The 15,629-nt window shown below is 40.0% G+C and overlaps 1 protein-coding gene across 5 annotated transcripts in view; it reads right to left on the minus strand.

Annotated features, from left to right (window-relative positions):
• Positions 1-345: 345 nt before the first annotated feature.
• Positions 346-15,629, minus strand: part of clcn2a (chloride channel, voltage-sensitive 2a) — a 47,496-nt gene continuing 32,212 nt past the window's right edge. For 2 of the 5 annotated variants that reach the window (XM_056260758.1, XM_056260755.1), the window contains exons 7-25: positions 14,937-14,966; positions 14,467-14,545; positions 14,207-14,332; positions 14,037-14,121; positions 13,650-13,751; positions 12,859-12,943; positions 12,522-12,680; positions 12,066-12,135; positions 11,190-11,300; positions 10,655-10,865; positions 10,424-10,557; positions 7,044-7,222; positions 5,614-5,722; positions 5,446-5,492; positions 4,955-5,020; positions 4,220-4,258; positions 3,212-3,316; positions 1,269-1,355; positions 346-1,192 (exon numbers count right to left, since the gene is read on the minus strand). In XM_056260758.1, the coding sequence (XP_056116733.1) occupies positions 737-1,192; positions 1,269-1,355; positions 3,212-3,316; positions 4,220-4,258; positions 4,955-5,020; positions 5,446-5,492; positions 5,614-5,722; positions 7,044-7,222; positions 10,424-10,557; positions 10,655-10,865; positions 11,190-11,300; positions 12,066-12,135; positions 12,522-12,680; positions 12,859-12,943; positions 13,650-13,751; positions 14,037-14,121; positions 14,207-14,332; positions 14,467-14,545; positions 14,937-14,966 (2,280 nt within the window). In that variant the 3' untranslated portion in view covers positions 346-736. The remainder of the gene's footprint in view (positions 1,193-1,268; positions 1,356-3,211; positions 3,317-4,219; positions 4,259-4,954; positions 5,021-5,445; positions 5,493-5,613; positions 5,723-7,043; positions 7,223-10,423; positions 10,558-10,654; positions 10,866-11,189; positions 11,301-12,065; positions 12,136-12,521; positions 12,681-12,858; positions 12,944-13,649; positions 13,752-14,036; positions 14,122-14,206; positions 14,333-14,466; positions 14,546-14,936; positions 14,967-15,629) is intronic. The other 3 variants (XM_056260756.1, XM_056260757.1, XM_056260759.1) reach the window with 3 other exon arrangements.

A 15,629-nucleotide genomic window follows, 5' to 3' on the forward strand; every position in this document is an offset into this window, starting at 1 on the left:
CTCCGTGTCTTCTGTGTCCTCTCTTGCCCACCCGCTCCCTTTCTTTCCCCCCACTCTCTCCCTCCGTGTTTCCTTGCAGTGTGGGTTATTAAGGGCTATATTTAGAGCAAAATTGTAGTTTGGCTCTCGGAGACAATTTTATTTGGATTTAAAGTGTCGGCACCAGATGGGTGCGTTGGCTAGGTGCAGCTGAGTCACTCTCGCACACACACTCGGCTTTTCTTACGCACACTCTGTCGCTTGCGTAAAGAAGGGAAAAAAAACACACACAAACAAATGCGGCGTGAAGCCACAAATCAACGAACAAACACGCTTATGATGAAAACCCGCACGCACAAAAAAAGCTTGACATTATCGAACATAAACTGATTTAAATTAATCTCACCAAATTAAATCAACTCACAGACACAAACAGAAATGTCCCACAAAGCCATAAACGAACAAACACGCAAATTTATGACGAAGACACGCGTACGAACAATCGCTCATGAGTCCCGAACATATCCAAAGCCACACGGCACTCAAACTGCAGCGCGTATCTATGGCACCCCACACATACAAACACACACGGCGTGTTTCGTGTGAAGGCAGGACCAGCGATTGGGGTTGGTTTGATTGGTACGGAGCAGAGAGTGTGCTTCACTGCTTAAAGACTCCCTCCAGGTTCTCCTCAACCTGACTTCACAATCCCGCTTATGGTGTAAATGGAGTGTGCGTTACCAACCGCAAGCAGCTGTCATTCCGGCTGACCGGCTGGCGGTGGGGGGTCTCCCTCTTTCACCGCTTCCTCATTGGGAGCTGGGCACTGCTCGCTGACCGCCTCCGAGTCTCCGTCCTCCATCGGGAGGGTACAGTCACAGGGGAGCTGCGGTAGCTGCTCCTCTTGGGGCGTAGCATCGGTGTAGGGCAGCTCTGATTGGTCGTCTGTGTGTGAGGGACTGTTCTGACTGGACAGCTCTGTGCACTCCGTCTCATTCACAAAGCTGGCCTCAGACGGCTGCTCCGTTTGGTCTTCCAGGTCGGGGAGGTTGGGTTCCCGTGGCAGTGACAGGCTCTTGTGACGACTCCAGAACTTGTGGAGCTCTGTGACCTCCGAGACGCTGCTGCTGTTGCCGCTGTCGCGAAAGCTGGCCAGCGGGGGACGGACTTTCACTCCGGTCACAGTTACAGAGCCCTCGATGGCCTTACGCAGCTGCAGACAGACACAATTTATTTTGGAAATGTAAGCATTTTTACAGGATATAAAGAAGAGCTATACAATCACGCACCTCCTTCAAAGAGACAACGCCTACTAGACGTCCGGTGCTGGTGACATAGGCATGATCCAGGCCAAGTAGTGAGAAAATGGTGTGTGTCTGTAATGCACAAAGGGACAGAGAAAAGGACTGATGTTCACTTTTCATTAAGAGGCAACTGTGATGATAAAACCGGCCTTTTTGTTTTTCATATGACTTGCGTGTTATATTCCTTGTGTGGCTTCAGAACATTTGGAATATATTGTACAAATAATATGCACTTTTTTCTGGTCGTTTTTAAGATAAAAGTGTTAAAGGCCGAATAAGAGAGTACTGCAGGGAGGACATATTTTTGTAGGTCGAAACCCAGAAACAAGTTGGCATTTTGGCAGCTTTCGATTCCACCATCCTAAGGTCAATGGGTTAAATTTAATGGGTTTTTGGTTAAATGCCTGAAATGAATATCTGTGGTTAACACAAGCTCAATGTATTTTCACGTTTTATTCTAAGGCATTAAAATAAATCAGTAATACCCCCTTGTGATTTTTTTAAAGCTTTTATTTGTGGTGAAGCATTGGCTAAATGAGACTACGGAGGTTGTCTGGGACATTAAAGTCATCATTCAGAGCAGGGCAACTCATCTACTCACTAGTTGCTTTTACAGCTTTGTTGAGTTCATAATTAAAGCTACAATATGTTTTACTTTCGCCGCTAGGGGTCGCTAACCTCTTACAATAACAAAGGCGTAGGTTGATGACGCTGTGATAAGCGGAATGATGGGACTTGTCGTCATGCTGATGGATCTAATAATGTTTATGGATGAGTGAATACATTCATGTTTTTTAACATGACTGTTGTATGAAGCAGGTCGCGATTGCTAATGAGAGACAGATATCAGCGCCACACGCGAGTCCCGCGGATATAAAGGATAGAGGACATTTCTTTCTACCGAACAACCCGCAAGTGCTGAATTACTATATTCACACAGGTCAGTTTATTTGACGAATTAAACTTGTGAGGTAACGCAGCACTGTTTAGTTTGGTCTAACGTTACTCTATCATACTAAACAGCATTTGAGTGTGTTGAAAGTTATAATGTTATTTTATGTGTTAGTTTGTTTGCTATATGAGACTAGCAATAAGCTAGATCAACATTAGAATAACATACTGATCATATTCTAACATTTCATCATGTTGAGCTTTAAAACATTGATTTGTTTTATGTACATTTGCTCACCGGTCTAATAAAGTACATGCAAGAGCGGCGTCTCTGTCAAGTCGTGACTCGTGAAGCTCTGTCAAGTCCAAGTTAGTCGCGGACGTGGAGCTCTCGGCATCTCTAAAACGCCACACTGATATTGATCCTCGTTTTAGTTATTCTTTTGTCCCAAAGTCTGCTTGCCATGGTCCATAATGTTTGAACGAAACAACAACAGCGTGCCGCTAGACGTTACCCACTACGCAGTTGTCCACGTCTGTCGCCATGGTTACTATGGCAGTACAAGCGGAAACCAGGGATAACGCGGATATTACGTCATTGACAGGCGAGGTGAACAGGGACGGGCACTTTTTAAAACAGTGATTTTCTCGGAATTTACAAATTCTTTGAAACATTTAGGATAATGGAAGTACACAATTGAAAGAAATATATAACACTGTGCAAGTGGTTTTTTGGATATTTTGATACAAAATTCGTACATATTGTACCTTTAAGCCCTTGCAAACTTTCAGGAAAATTTTTTTATGAGTCAATGAGTCAAAAGCTTAACGGTGGTGATGTTGAAGTTATGCGACCGTTGTGTAGTTCGTTTATAGCTTTTTACTTCTGGCTGTTGTATTTAGGCTTCAAAATTCATAAAAGATTATCATGATAAGTGGAATCAAACTTTTGCTGGTCTCAAAGCCATTTTCTTCATTTTCTTCAATAATCCAAATGGAAAAATCTTATTGGCAGATACAGCAGATTCAGATTTTACCTTATGCAAAGATGTCCGTTCCACCAGCTGAAAGGGGGCGGGGTCTATTTTACAGTTGTTGAAATTAATAGCCTCATCCAACTGTTGCTCCTCCCACTCTGTTATCTGGAAAAAATGAAAAACATTATTTTTTAAAAGGCAAAATTAAAGTACTAAAGATCAGAGAACAAATACAATTTAAACTGCCAAGGGGAAGTATCCTAGGTTTTATACTATAATATGACTTGAGAATGTTCACTTTTATACTCTTTTTCATACAATGACAACGAGAGGTGACCACAGCTTTCAAGGGTGATTTTCAAGGTCAGCTTTTCAGTGAATAATATCTTAAATTTCAGTCTGTTCCTCATAAAAATTACAATTGTATGGAAGAGAACCATGGGAACATTCTTCAGAATTTTTTTTTTTTAAAGAAGCTACAAAATTAGCTTTATTACACATTGTCCAAACCAGGAGCAACACAGTTAAATATAAAAAAATCTCTTCCATGTACTCGAATAAGCAACATTACATTTTGGCAGTGATTTGGTGTCTATTTTCGTGGCCCCGCGTCAAAGTGAAATCTCATTGGACTAAAATCCTGCTCCACATAACTGTATATTAAACATCAAATATTTATTTTTCTGATAGACTGACTGACTTTTTTTTTTTTTGGTTGAAAGATTGCTTTTAACTGACTACTTGTTGCATGTCACCATGTAAGCATAAGAGAGAAGCAAAAAATATGAAAGCAAATATATCTGACCGTCTGTACAAACAGTCAAATGATCAGTCACAAATTTACTTATTTGATTATAGACCTAGAAATAGAGAAGAACCTTCATTGTTTTCATATTTCAACATTATAAAATGATTCATTTCCAAGTTTAAATAATACTTTGAATGCCAGAATCAGACTGTTGGACCTTAGTTACAATGAAATGGGAAGAAAAAAAACTCTGAATGTGATTCACCGCAAGAATCGTGATACAATTACAACATAATTATGGGTAACTACAGTATTTATACCTCTGCTGTTGACATGTCATCTTCTACATCAGGTGTATCCTGAAAACATCGAGTCGAGAATTAGACACAGAAACGCACAAATGTCCCTTTCATACGTTCTTGTCCTCACAAACTTCATGCATTTCATTCAGTTCACAAGACAAGCTACACATACTAATGTAATCTACCGAAGCGGCTCAAGCTTTACTAAACATCAGCAAGCTTAAGCAATACATTAAACGCAGCCCAGGGGAGGGTGAGGTAGATTGGATGCCATTACGATGGCAATAAAGAACTAAGACAGGGAATAGCTTTTCGAAAGGTTCTTAATTTGATTGGAGAGTTTAAGGCTCCAGTTGAAAATTGGACTTGAATCAACTTTGTGAAGCTTTGTTCAAAAGAAATGGGTCCAATTACAACATCCCCCGACGTCCCTCCATTGGTTTACGAGCATACGGGGCTCCTGAGCCCGTTCTGAATCTGAACCTCAAAACCAAACCATGCGTCACACAAACGCACTCATCCCGTGAGAGACAAAAATATGCTTCATAACTTGGTATGATTCATCTCGTGAGTCAGCTTGTTCCCCGTCCCCTAGAGGGGAAGTACTAAGCTGGAGGAGTGTATCAATACAGCACACAGGCAGAACGCAATAAGGCCTCTGAGATGCCAAGGCCCTATTGGCTGTGCCACTGCCACCCCCGATGATGCGTGTTTGTGGGCGAGGGGAACGAGTCCCTGCGGCAGCGTTCTTACCATCATGGGTATCTTCACACGCTTGGGCCTCCTGCTCCTCTTATGAGCCTTGGGGCCAGCATTACTCTTCCAGACATAACAGATAGAAAAGGGAGGAGCATAAAGCGTTAATGCAAATCTAACGCAAGGCGCCCTCAACAGCTGCACCTTCAACATTGACTATTATCAAGGGGCACTGTTAGAGCCGTCAGTCCTCCAAAGAGCAAGGCAGGGTGTGGGGTGTTTAACAGTAAATATTATATTTGGGCTTTGAATCAACAATTTTTCAAACAGACAACAAAACAGAATACAGCCTGTCTGAACAAAGCCTAAGACAAACATTGAAACATTCAAAATAAAAGTCAAAACAGACGCTTAGGCTAATTGTGATGCTGGTTTGGCAAATGGTTTCTCGTGTCGCTCGTCCCATATTCAGCCTCTGGGCACCTGTAAAATCTACAGCTACATAAGTGCTGCGTATCACCCACAATCCCCCTAGAGAGCCATCATACCTCTACTAGCTCCTTCACAGGTTCCCCAGAGGAGAGATTTGGAGAGCCTGCAGAAGAGGAGTGATTAGATTAGCACAAGATGGGTGCGTACCAGGGGGTCGCAGACAGTTCGCAACACGACATACATGAGTAGGAGTTGAAATGTGTGAGTAAGTGTTATATACACACTGTTCAGTGACTCTGTGTTGCTGATTGCAGACACCGTCTTCAGAGCAGACTTGAGGGGGATCTGGGAGTTAGTCAGCGTGGGGCTGTATGAGGACTCTTCAGTGGAGATCTGGAAAAAAACAGTCTATTAGATAGATTTATCAGTAAGGTTGATTATTAAAACAGACTCCACGTACTCCCAGATGTATTACTGAGCACAGAGATGACAGCTTGTCGGGAAGGAATTCTTTGGGATAAAACAGAAAACATGAAGAAAAAAAAAAAACACCTGATGGTGATCTGACAATCCTTTGTTGTTCCTTTGTTGTTCTCTGGGAATCACAAACTCCAAAAACAATGGCATACTAACATTGAACATAATTAAAGAAACACTTCACTCGGAATTGAAAATTATTTATTACGCTCCCCGTGTCGTTCCAAGCCTATATGCTGTTTTCACTTGAAATCTTTATAGTTACCAGTATAGCTCATTGTGACCACTAAACACTAAAAATACAATAAAAAAGAGCCATTAATGGAGACCATGAGACTCATACAGTGCGTCTGAGTCTTCTAAAGCCATACTAAACAGACTGAGCATCAATAACAATCTTATTCTCCACAAATCATCTTCTTCATCCCACATTCTCAATAACAGTATTCACTTACCATGTGAGAAGCACTTTTAGAAGCACAGGATCAATCTGTACCGTATTGGTTAGATTTTTTGATTTATCGATATAGGTCGAAAATTGCATTATTAACTGTAATCATTTACCTTATTTTAAAATTTAAACCACATTTGCTGTATGCTCACTTAAAGTTAATCTGTAAAAAAAAAAAACTAATTTAATGACACTTAACAATCACAAGAAAATAATTAAATAATAAATAGAAAATAAAAATTCAAATTGTATATTATAATGCTTAAATTCACTTAAAATGATTAATTTAATAATTAAAAAATAATTTTAGTGCTATACTTTTTATTAATTTAGATGAATATAGTATAGATGGAATAAATAGCATAGATCTTCATAAGAATTTATTGGCCATAATATAAAAATTATTATCAGCTTATTGTTATTGACCATAATGTTAATAGCAGTGCACCCTTAATGGTTTTTGCCGTCAATAACGTTAAACCTGGTGCAATCTAAAAATTATTGCTAAGTTTATTATTATTATTGCTAAGAAAATTATTAAGCTGCACAGAAAAATAGCATTCAGGCTCAGAACATCATGCGGGCGAGTAAATAATAACAATAATGGTTGAACTAATCCTATAACCTGGTGTTGTTTTTCACAAGTCTATGTTTAAATATATGTCTATATCTCTTAAATTATCGTGTAAAATTACATGGCAAAAATGTCATCTAATCTAATGTTAGCTGCTGCTTCAGATTCCTGTCTTGTAATTAACACTAGCATTTTCTCTCTGAGGTTCATACCAGGAAACGTACGCCATGCCCAGTCTTGGGGGGAGAGTCTTGGGGGAAGGTGGGCACATGGGTGCCGTTGTCCTGAGCACGTTCTCTCAAGAAGTCCAGCCTGCGAGCTCGGCCGAGCTGCAGCGAGAGCAGCGACTGTAGCTGGGAGCGCTCTATAGAACCCAGCAGGATCATGGACTCTGGATCCAGGTAAGGACACGGGCAGAGAGGGAAAGAGAGAAGTGAGAGAGACACAGCGGGATAGCTGGAGGAATGGGGGAATAGCAAAGGTCGGGAAAGGAGATGGAGAAGGTAAAGAATGTGTCTGTCACAGGGAATGTGGTGTTATTGTGGGATAACATTTCCAACTGTGAGCTTTCATTTGGGAACTTCAAGAAAATGGCAGGAAAGGAAACTGTACTGAAATCAAACATCAAAAAGTATTTACAGCCTTATTTTTACACACTTATCATATAAACACCCTCTTAAACCGTTTCTTCATATTCATCCAGAGGCCCATTTTCTTCCCAGGCATCTACAACTGTACACTTCCAGTTGTAGACCAATATATTTATATATATATATATAATTTTACACATTGAAAATATAAACTCACACCTTAAAATATACATAATATTTTACGATATTGAAAAATGTGAAACACATAAAAGCTTAAATAATTAAGAAATATTTCAGATTCTGCACTAATCAAATGATCATGTGACTCTTTGCCCAGATGATCAGATGCTCTTCTATTGTGGCTCAAGGTTCTCTTTGGATAATCTCAAATCATACTCCAGTATTAAGTGTTTAAAACAGTGCAGCTTAATTTTTTTTTGTTGAAAAAACAAGTGATTAATTTTTTTCAGGATTCTTTGATTAATAGAAAGAACTGCATTTATCTATAATACATTAAATGTTTTTACGGTCGCTTTTGATCAATTAAATGCAGCATTTCTGAACAAGAGTATAAAATATTAAGTTCAATAATTTCTTCAACAACAAAAAAAAAGCATACTGACCCAAAATTATATATATATATATCACTCACCTAAAGGATTATTAGGAACACCATACTAATACTGTGTTTGACCCCCTTTCGCCTTCAGAACTGCCTTAATTCTACGTGGCATTGATTCAACAAGGTGCTGAAAGCATTCTTTAGAAATGTTGGCCCATATTGATAGGATAGCATCTTGCAGTTGATGGAGATTTGTGGGATGCACATCCAGGGCACGAAGCTCCCGTTCCACCACATCCCAAAGATGCTCTATTGCAGGGTTTCTCAATCTCGGTCCTGGAGGGCCACTGTCCTGCAGAGTTTAGCTCCAACCCTGATCAAACTCACCTGAGCAAGCTAATCAAGGTCTTCAGGATCAGTAGAAACTCACAGGTAGGTGTGTTTGATCAGGGTTGGAGCTAAACTCTGCAGGACAGTGGCCCTCCAGGACCGAGATTGAGAAACCCTGCTCTATTGGGTTGGGATCTGGTGACTGAGGGGGCCATTTTAGTACAGTGAACTCAGTGTCATGTTTAAGAAACCAATTTGAAATGATTCGAGCTTTGTGACATGGTGCATTATCGTGCTGGAAGTAGCCATCAGAGGATGGATACATGGTGGCCATAAAGGGATGGACATGGTCAGAAACAATGCTCAGGTAGGCCGTGGCATTTAAACGATGCCCAATTGGCACTAAGGGGCCTAAAGTGTGCCAAGAAAACATCCCCCACACCATTACACCACCACCACCACCAGCCTGCACAGTGGTAACAAGGCATGATGGATCCATGTTCTCATTCTGTTTACGCCAAATTCTGACTCTACCATCTGAATGTCTCAACAGAAATCGAGACTCATCAGACCAGGCAACATTTTTCCAGTCTTCAACTGTCCAATTTTGGTGAGCTCTTGCAAATTGTAGCCTCTTTTTCCTATTTGTAGTGGAGATGAGTGGTACCCGGTGGGGTCTTCTGCTGTTGTAGCCCATCCGCCTCAAAGTTGTGCGTTTTGTGGCTTCACAAATGCTTTGCTGCATACCTCGGTTGTAACGAGTGGTTATTTCAGTCAAAGTTGCTCTTCTATCAGCTTGAATCAGTCGGGCCATTCTCCTCTGACCTCTAGCATCAACAAGGCATTTTCGCCCACAGGACTGCCGCATACTGGATGTTTTTCCCTTTTCACACCATTCTTTGTAAACCCTAGAAATGGTTGTGCGTGAAAATCCCAGTAACTGAGCAGATTGTGAAATACTCAGACCGGCCCGTCTGGGACCAACAACCATGCCACGCTCAAAATTGCTTAAATAACCTTTCTTTCCCATTCTGACATTCAGTTTGGAGTTCAGGAGATTGTCTTGACCAGGACCACACCCCTAAATGCATTGAAGCAACTGCCATGTGATTGGTTGATTAGATAATTGCATTAATGAGAAATTGAACAGGTGTTCCTAATAATCCTTTAGGTGAGTGTATATATATAGAGGCAGTTTCCCAGACAAAGATTAAGCCTAGTCCTGGACTAAAGTGACCTTTTAAACCAGATTAACAGAAATCTGCTTTCTCTGTCATGGTTTAAAATTTTAAACCCTGGTTCGAATCCTGCTCGGAAAGTTGCATAAGTATATCGGGGGAACACAAAGCATTTGCGAGAGAACGTAAAAGCATTGACAAAAAATGTTTACTCCCATCTTTTTATTTTTCCTTCACCATGACTCTTTAGGGGCTTCGTAGATTCCACAAGTGATGTGTTAAATTTTTCGTTGCTATTTGCTTTAAAAGAATTTTCACTTAAGTAATTTTTTTCGATTGCAGTCTTTTTTCTGTTGTCATAGTTTTCTTTGAATTTGCTTCTCAGTTCCATACAATTTTAAGCTTTTCTTGGTTCGTACCATGTTTTCGAGGCAACCTTGGTCATGCTAATTCAGATTAGCACAGTTTATTCAAAACTTCATAGTCCAGGTGTTAGTACTCTGTACTTAATCTGTGTTTGAGAAAGACATTTTTTAAGCCATGATTAACTATTCTTAATTAAGGCCTACTCCTAGCTTAATTTAGACCCTGTCCAGGTAACCGCCCCATATAGTTATATACTGTATATACTTCGCTCTCTGGATATTGGCTTCAGCCATTGAAAACCCATTTTGATGAAAACCTCATTTCTTTGCAAAAATGATTCAGCAATCAAAGACTGATATTGCAGAGACATTTCAGCAGAATTGCTTTTCCATACTGAGAAAAATGGGGAAAAAAGACACTTTGGGTTAAAGACTGCCTAAAAGTCTGTCTAAAAATTCCCAATGTGAGATTGTGATAGTGGTAAGAAGGATGTGCAGAAGGTGGACTAACAGGCCGAAAACAACTTTTTTTGCGCATAATATATAGGTATTTTATGCATGTCTCACCTTTGGACTCCACCAGGGCCAGGGTTTTAAGCTGGCCTGTTACGAGAGCTTCCTGCAGATCCCGGTAAGAGGAGGAGAGCGTGATATACCGCACGTCTCTCACCATTATGTCCTCTACGCGGATATTATATTTTCTACAGGCAAAAAAAAACAAGATGGGAGTGAGCATTCAAAAAGCCAGGGGAATAATATGAGAGTGATAATTTGGGGAAGGAACGTAATGGCCCTCACTCCTGTCCCCAGCCCAGCTCTGGCAGGTAGGGAAGTTTCTGGATCCGGATGATGGAATCATAGAGGGAAGGCTGTAGACTCTGAGCCACGGCATTGGCCAATATCACAGCGATCATCACGGGCAGGATGTGCGAGATTTGACCGGTCAGTTCGAACACAATGACGGCGGTGGACACGGTGTGAGTGACTGCGCCAGAAAGAGCCGCCGCCCCTGTGGGAATCAACAATTCGTCCCGCATCAAATTACAGTAGCAGTCACCCGCCTCAAGCCATCTGATTTCCTATTGTGCTCCTGACAAGCTTTCTGCTCCGCTGCACAATCCAGCGCTACCGCTGAAGCCATTTCCAAAGGCAAGATCTAATTTGGCTGTTGGTTTGTGTGGGTTAATGAAAAATGTATGACTCTTGCATACAACACCCTGCAGGTTCAATTACGTGTGTGAATAAGATATAGCCACGACGGGTTGAAACTGATGGCTTTTGAAAGAAAACAAATGGACATCCGCGAAAAGGCATGCACAATGGTTACTCTCACCAACAACTGCGTATCCGCCGGGAACTATGGGATATACAGTGTTGTCGGCGTGTATCCCTTCGGGGAAGACAGCGGCCATACTCTCGCCGACCAGTCGACCGAATGCAGCCCCTGTGTGACACACAGAATTCACATTTTAGTTTTGATGCCATTTTGGGGCAGACAAAAAAAAACGGTCAAATATGTAACACCTGGTTGACGTATACTTACATGAGGCCACACACATTGATTCCAGAATAAAGCTGCAGTGATTTCACGAGTTTACACACACAGGCTTTAGTGACTCAGACAGTGATGAGGGATGGAAATGGAGAACATGATTGCGGGAAAAGGAAAACAACCATTAAGGACAAACTAAAATATGATTGCTGGTATGAACACAAGAGCAAAATAATGTTCAAACGTGCTCGCTCATACACTGCCGGACAAAAGTTTGGAATAATTAAGATTTTTGAAATAAGTCTCTTATGTTAGAATTGAATGATAGCATATTAGAATGATTTCTGAAAGATGTAAAGATGCTGAAAATTCAGCTTTGACATCACAGAAATAAATTGCATTTTAAAACATATTAAAATAAACAGTTAAATATTATTATTTTTATTGTATTTTCGATTAAACAAATGCAAGCTTGGTGAGCATGAAAGAGTCTTATTTCTTATCTTCTTTCTTATTATCTTATAAATCGTAATTATATCAAACTTTTGACTGGTAGACCAGAGTCTTATTTCTTATCTTCTTTCTTATTATCTTATAAATCGTAATTATATCAAACTTTTGACTGGTAGACCACAATAATGGCTTGAAATGAAAAAAAAAAAACCTTTCCCACAGTGTTGACTTTTAAAAACAACACATGCACTATAAATCACATACCAATGAGGAAAACCGGCATGAAAGCCCCACAAGGCACAGGCATTGTTGTGGCCACAGCTGACATCCAGAACTGAAGAGAAACATTCAAGAGCCACAAGGTCACACACATGAACAAAGGCACCCTTTAATAATTAAGCACCATCACACACGCAATTGTGATGCTGTGCTGAAAATCAGACCGGCTGTGATTTACCTGCAGCCGAATCGAAACTGTGCTGATTTTCAGCACAACAGCATGATAGCAACTTTTTTATACAACACAGTTCAATAACAAGTTGAGTAATATTGATATTGAGTAACTGACATTTCAATATGACCAGATATTTTATTTATTTTTGCAGCAAGAAGCAGCCAATCAAATAACAGCTGTATAATAACATATGTTACATTCACATATTGCCCATTGCTATTCACGTTCATGGTCTTTATAATTTACAAAAACATGGAGAGACCCACCTTCATGACAATGAAGAGGAGGAGTGTGATGAACACACTGACTTGTGGGTGCTTCCAGGCCTGAGGTACGTGACTTGAGTACGCAAACTCCTCCGCAACACCTTGCTTGTACCAGGTCAGGTTGTCAAACAGTGCCACTAGAGACTCATGTTGAGTAAGCTAAATGAGGAGGCAATGCAGTTTGTTACTGAATGCATGATTACTGATCCGGAACAAATTAATCTATCAGCATGAAGCACACGTGAAAGACTGAAAAAGTTTGGTTGTATAGAAAAAAGAAAGGTATGAAGAAGGAAACCATTTTGATGAGACACACAATACATCTGAATCATCAGACCTGGCCTGCCATGAACTGTCCAAACCCTGGAGGAAAGGTGAGTGTAGAGATAAGAAGAGTGACCACTGCCGGATACACTAGTCTTCTATGGGAAGACAAACATGAGAGAGAAAAATGACTGAATATCTGAATATAATAAATAAACATTTGACTATATAACATTAATAATTTAATATTATTCATTTTAAAAAGTTTTATTATTAATCCAGCACTGAAAACAGAAAATATATTTAATTTGTAACATTATTTAACAATTAAATAAAATAATTCTTAGCTAGTTCCTAAATAAAATACATGGTACAATAAGGAAGATATTTTGAAGAATGTCAGTTGATGTAACAAAATACTATGCAAGTCAATGGGGTACATCAGTGTTTCTCAACCTCTCCTGCAGGGACCCCCTGACAGGCCATGTTTCTGTTTTAACCCTGAAATGGCACACCTGATTCAAGTCATTAAAGGCTTAATGAGTAGTTGACTAATTGATTAATTGAACTATTCCTACTCTAATTACTCATTAAGCCTTTAATTACTTGAATCAGGTGTGCCATTTCAGAGTTAAAACAAAAACATGGCCTGTCAGGGGGTCCCTGCAGGAGAGGTTGAGAAACACTGGGGTACATCAACTGTTTGGTTACTCACATTATTCAAAATATCTTCCTTTGTATTCAGTAGAAGAAAGAAATTCATACAGGGTTGAAACAACTTGAAGGTGAGTAAATGATGACAGAATTTTAGATTTTGAAGTGAACTATTCCTTTAACATTGTAAAGAAGCACTGAAAAACTAACTTTTTTAGCAAAAACTTGTTGATGGTTTTCTGTTTTCTCATGGACTCCACTATGATCCTGTTCAGGTACACAAACAACGCCCCTCCAAAACCACTGGCAATTCTGAGAAAAACATGAACAACAACTGAAACATTAAGCGTGTCCATTGCACATTTCTATTTTACAGCAAAGAACTAAGATTCACAAACTAGTTGGATGTAAAGATTAGACATGTGAACCGAACCCAGTGTTTGAAAGCATAAGCTTTGCATATAAACAGTGCTAATGAGCTTAGACATTTTAACACAAATGTTCCTTGACAAGGATGTTAGTCTGCATAAAATCTTACTTCCATAATTCAAATTATGTTAATAAAATATGTTTTTGGTAGAAAGGTGAGACACAAACCCGAGCACAGCAAAAGCTGGAAGCTCTTGTAGGTCAAACGGAAAGTCCAGGCGAAAGCGTGTTTTAAAGAGAGCTGTGATCGTCTCTGCAATATGGCGAAGAGATTGACAGTTAGTATGGCGAGTGAATCATCTGACAGTGTTGGCTATCATAACGGGTTCCTCCCTCACCCTCATCGTTATTCCACACTGCCAGCACCCTGAAGATAAAGGCACTGAAGGTTGCAGCGAAGAATCCTCTCCAGTAGTTCCTCACGGCAAAGAACGTAGATGTGACCTCAATACTAAACAGCACTCCTGCCACAACACAGCAGATCGTCAACAAACAACTTTGCTCAAAGCTGGAGGTATACAGGGAAACGTTACTGTCGTGAATGTGATATGGCGTTATCTCCAGTGGCCAGCTATGATCACAATGTGTCTGGTCTTACCTCCAATAGGGGCCGCAAAGCAACAGCCCACCCCCACGGCACAGGCGGCTGACAGCATCTCTGTGTTTCTCAGCTCATTCTGTCAGATTAACGAGAAAACCGAATACATGCAAATCCTGTTTCAAATGACTGTCGCGGTGGCATTTTGCAGGCAGCCAAGAAACAGGGTAATTACACTGACGGATACATGGCAACGACATGCTGAACAAGGTATTGCTATGAACACAATTAAAAAATGGACAAACACTGCTCTTTCATTCACTATACGCTATCTTTGGGGACGGTTTTGCTACGGCCAGGGAGGATGAAGTCCAGTGGACTCTAGATTGCAATGGAAAAATGGTAAACTTGAGAAATGAAAATTCACAAAATGGGAGAAGAAAATAAAACTGACTTTTTCATTTATTTGAACACTTTTAATCAATCTGATCACATGGACACACCCAAACATAATAATACCTGCATCTTACCTTGTTTCCCTCAAAGGGCTCTTCCTTCAGCAGTAAATCAAAATAACACATATACATGTGAATATCTGAACTTGTTCAAAGGCTATCAATAATTTAAGTACTTACAGTGTTGTTTACTTGTTTCAAGTCTGTATCTAAAAAAAAAATTATAGAATTTTTTTCACATTTATTGTAATGGGAACTATAGTGTATTGACTATGTTTGATCTATCTATCTATCTTCCACACTCTGTCTCCTGAGGGCAGTATATGGTGTTGAAATGTGATTGCTGAGAGCCTTCATTAATTGATTGATTTGTGGGTGAAAGTATTGCTGTTTCTCAATTCACCTACTTATACTACGCTCTAAAAGTATGTACTCTTTTTGTGAAGAAAGTGTTGTGTTGCAAAAGAGTACACAAGCTTTGAGACATAGCCTATACTATCACGTCATATGCGTCTTTAATGGTTGCTCTCTGTCGCATCCTGTCACAGTAAACTGGCCTGTTAATCATCTTGTCACAGTTAAAATCCTCCACATTTCATTTCCTACCGTCTCAGAGAGAAAGGCAGTAGCACGTGATCAGCAGCCGCGAGTCTTTCATGCGAAGAACTCTCTCATTTTAATGCATAATGATGCATTTAAAAGTGAATGGCCAAACGGATCTTTATAAAAATCCACATTGTTATTGCAGATGAAAAATTACACGGAAAA

The sequence above is a fragment of the Rhinichthys klamathensis genome, unplaced genomic scaffold, assembly GCF_029890125.1.
Source record: "Rhinichthys klamathensis goyatoka isolate OS25496 unplaced genomic scaffold, OSU_Roscu_1.1 h1tg000178l_1, whole genome shotgun sequence".
NCBI classification, from domain to species: domain Eukaryota; kingdom Metazoa; phylum Chordata; class Actinopteri; order Cypriniformes; family Leuciscidae; genus Rhinichthys; species Rhinichthys klamathensis.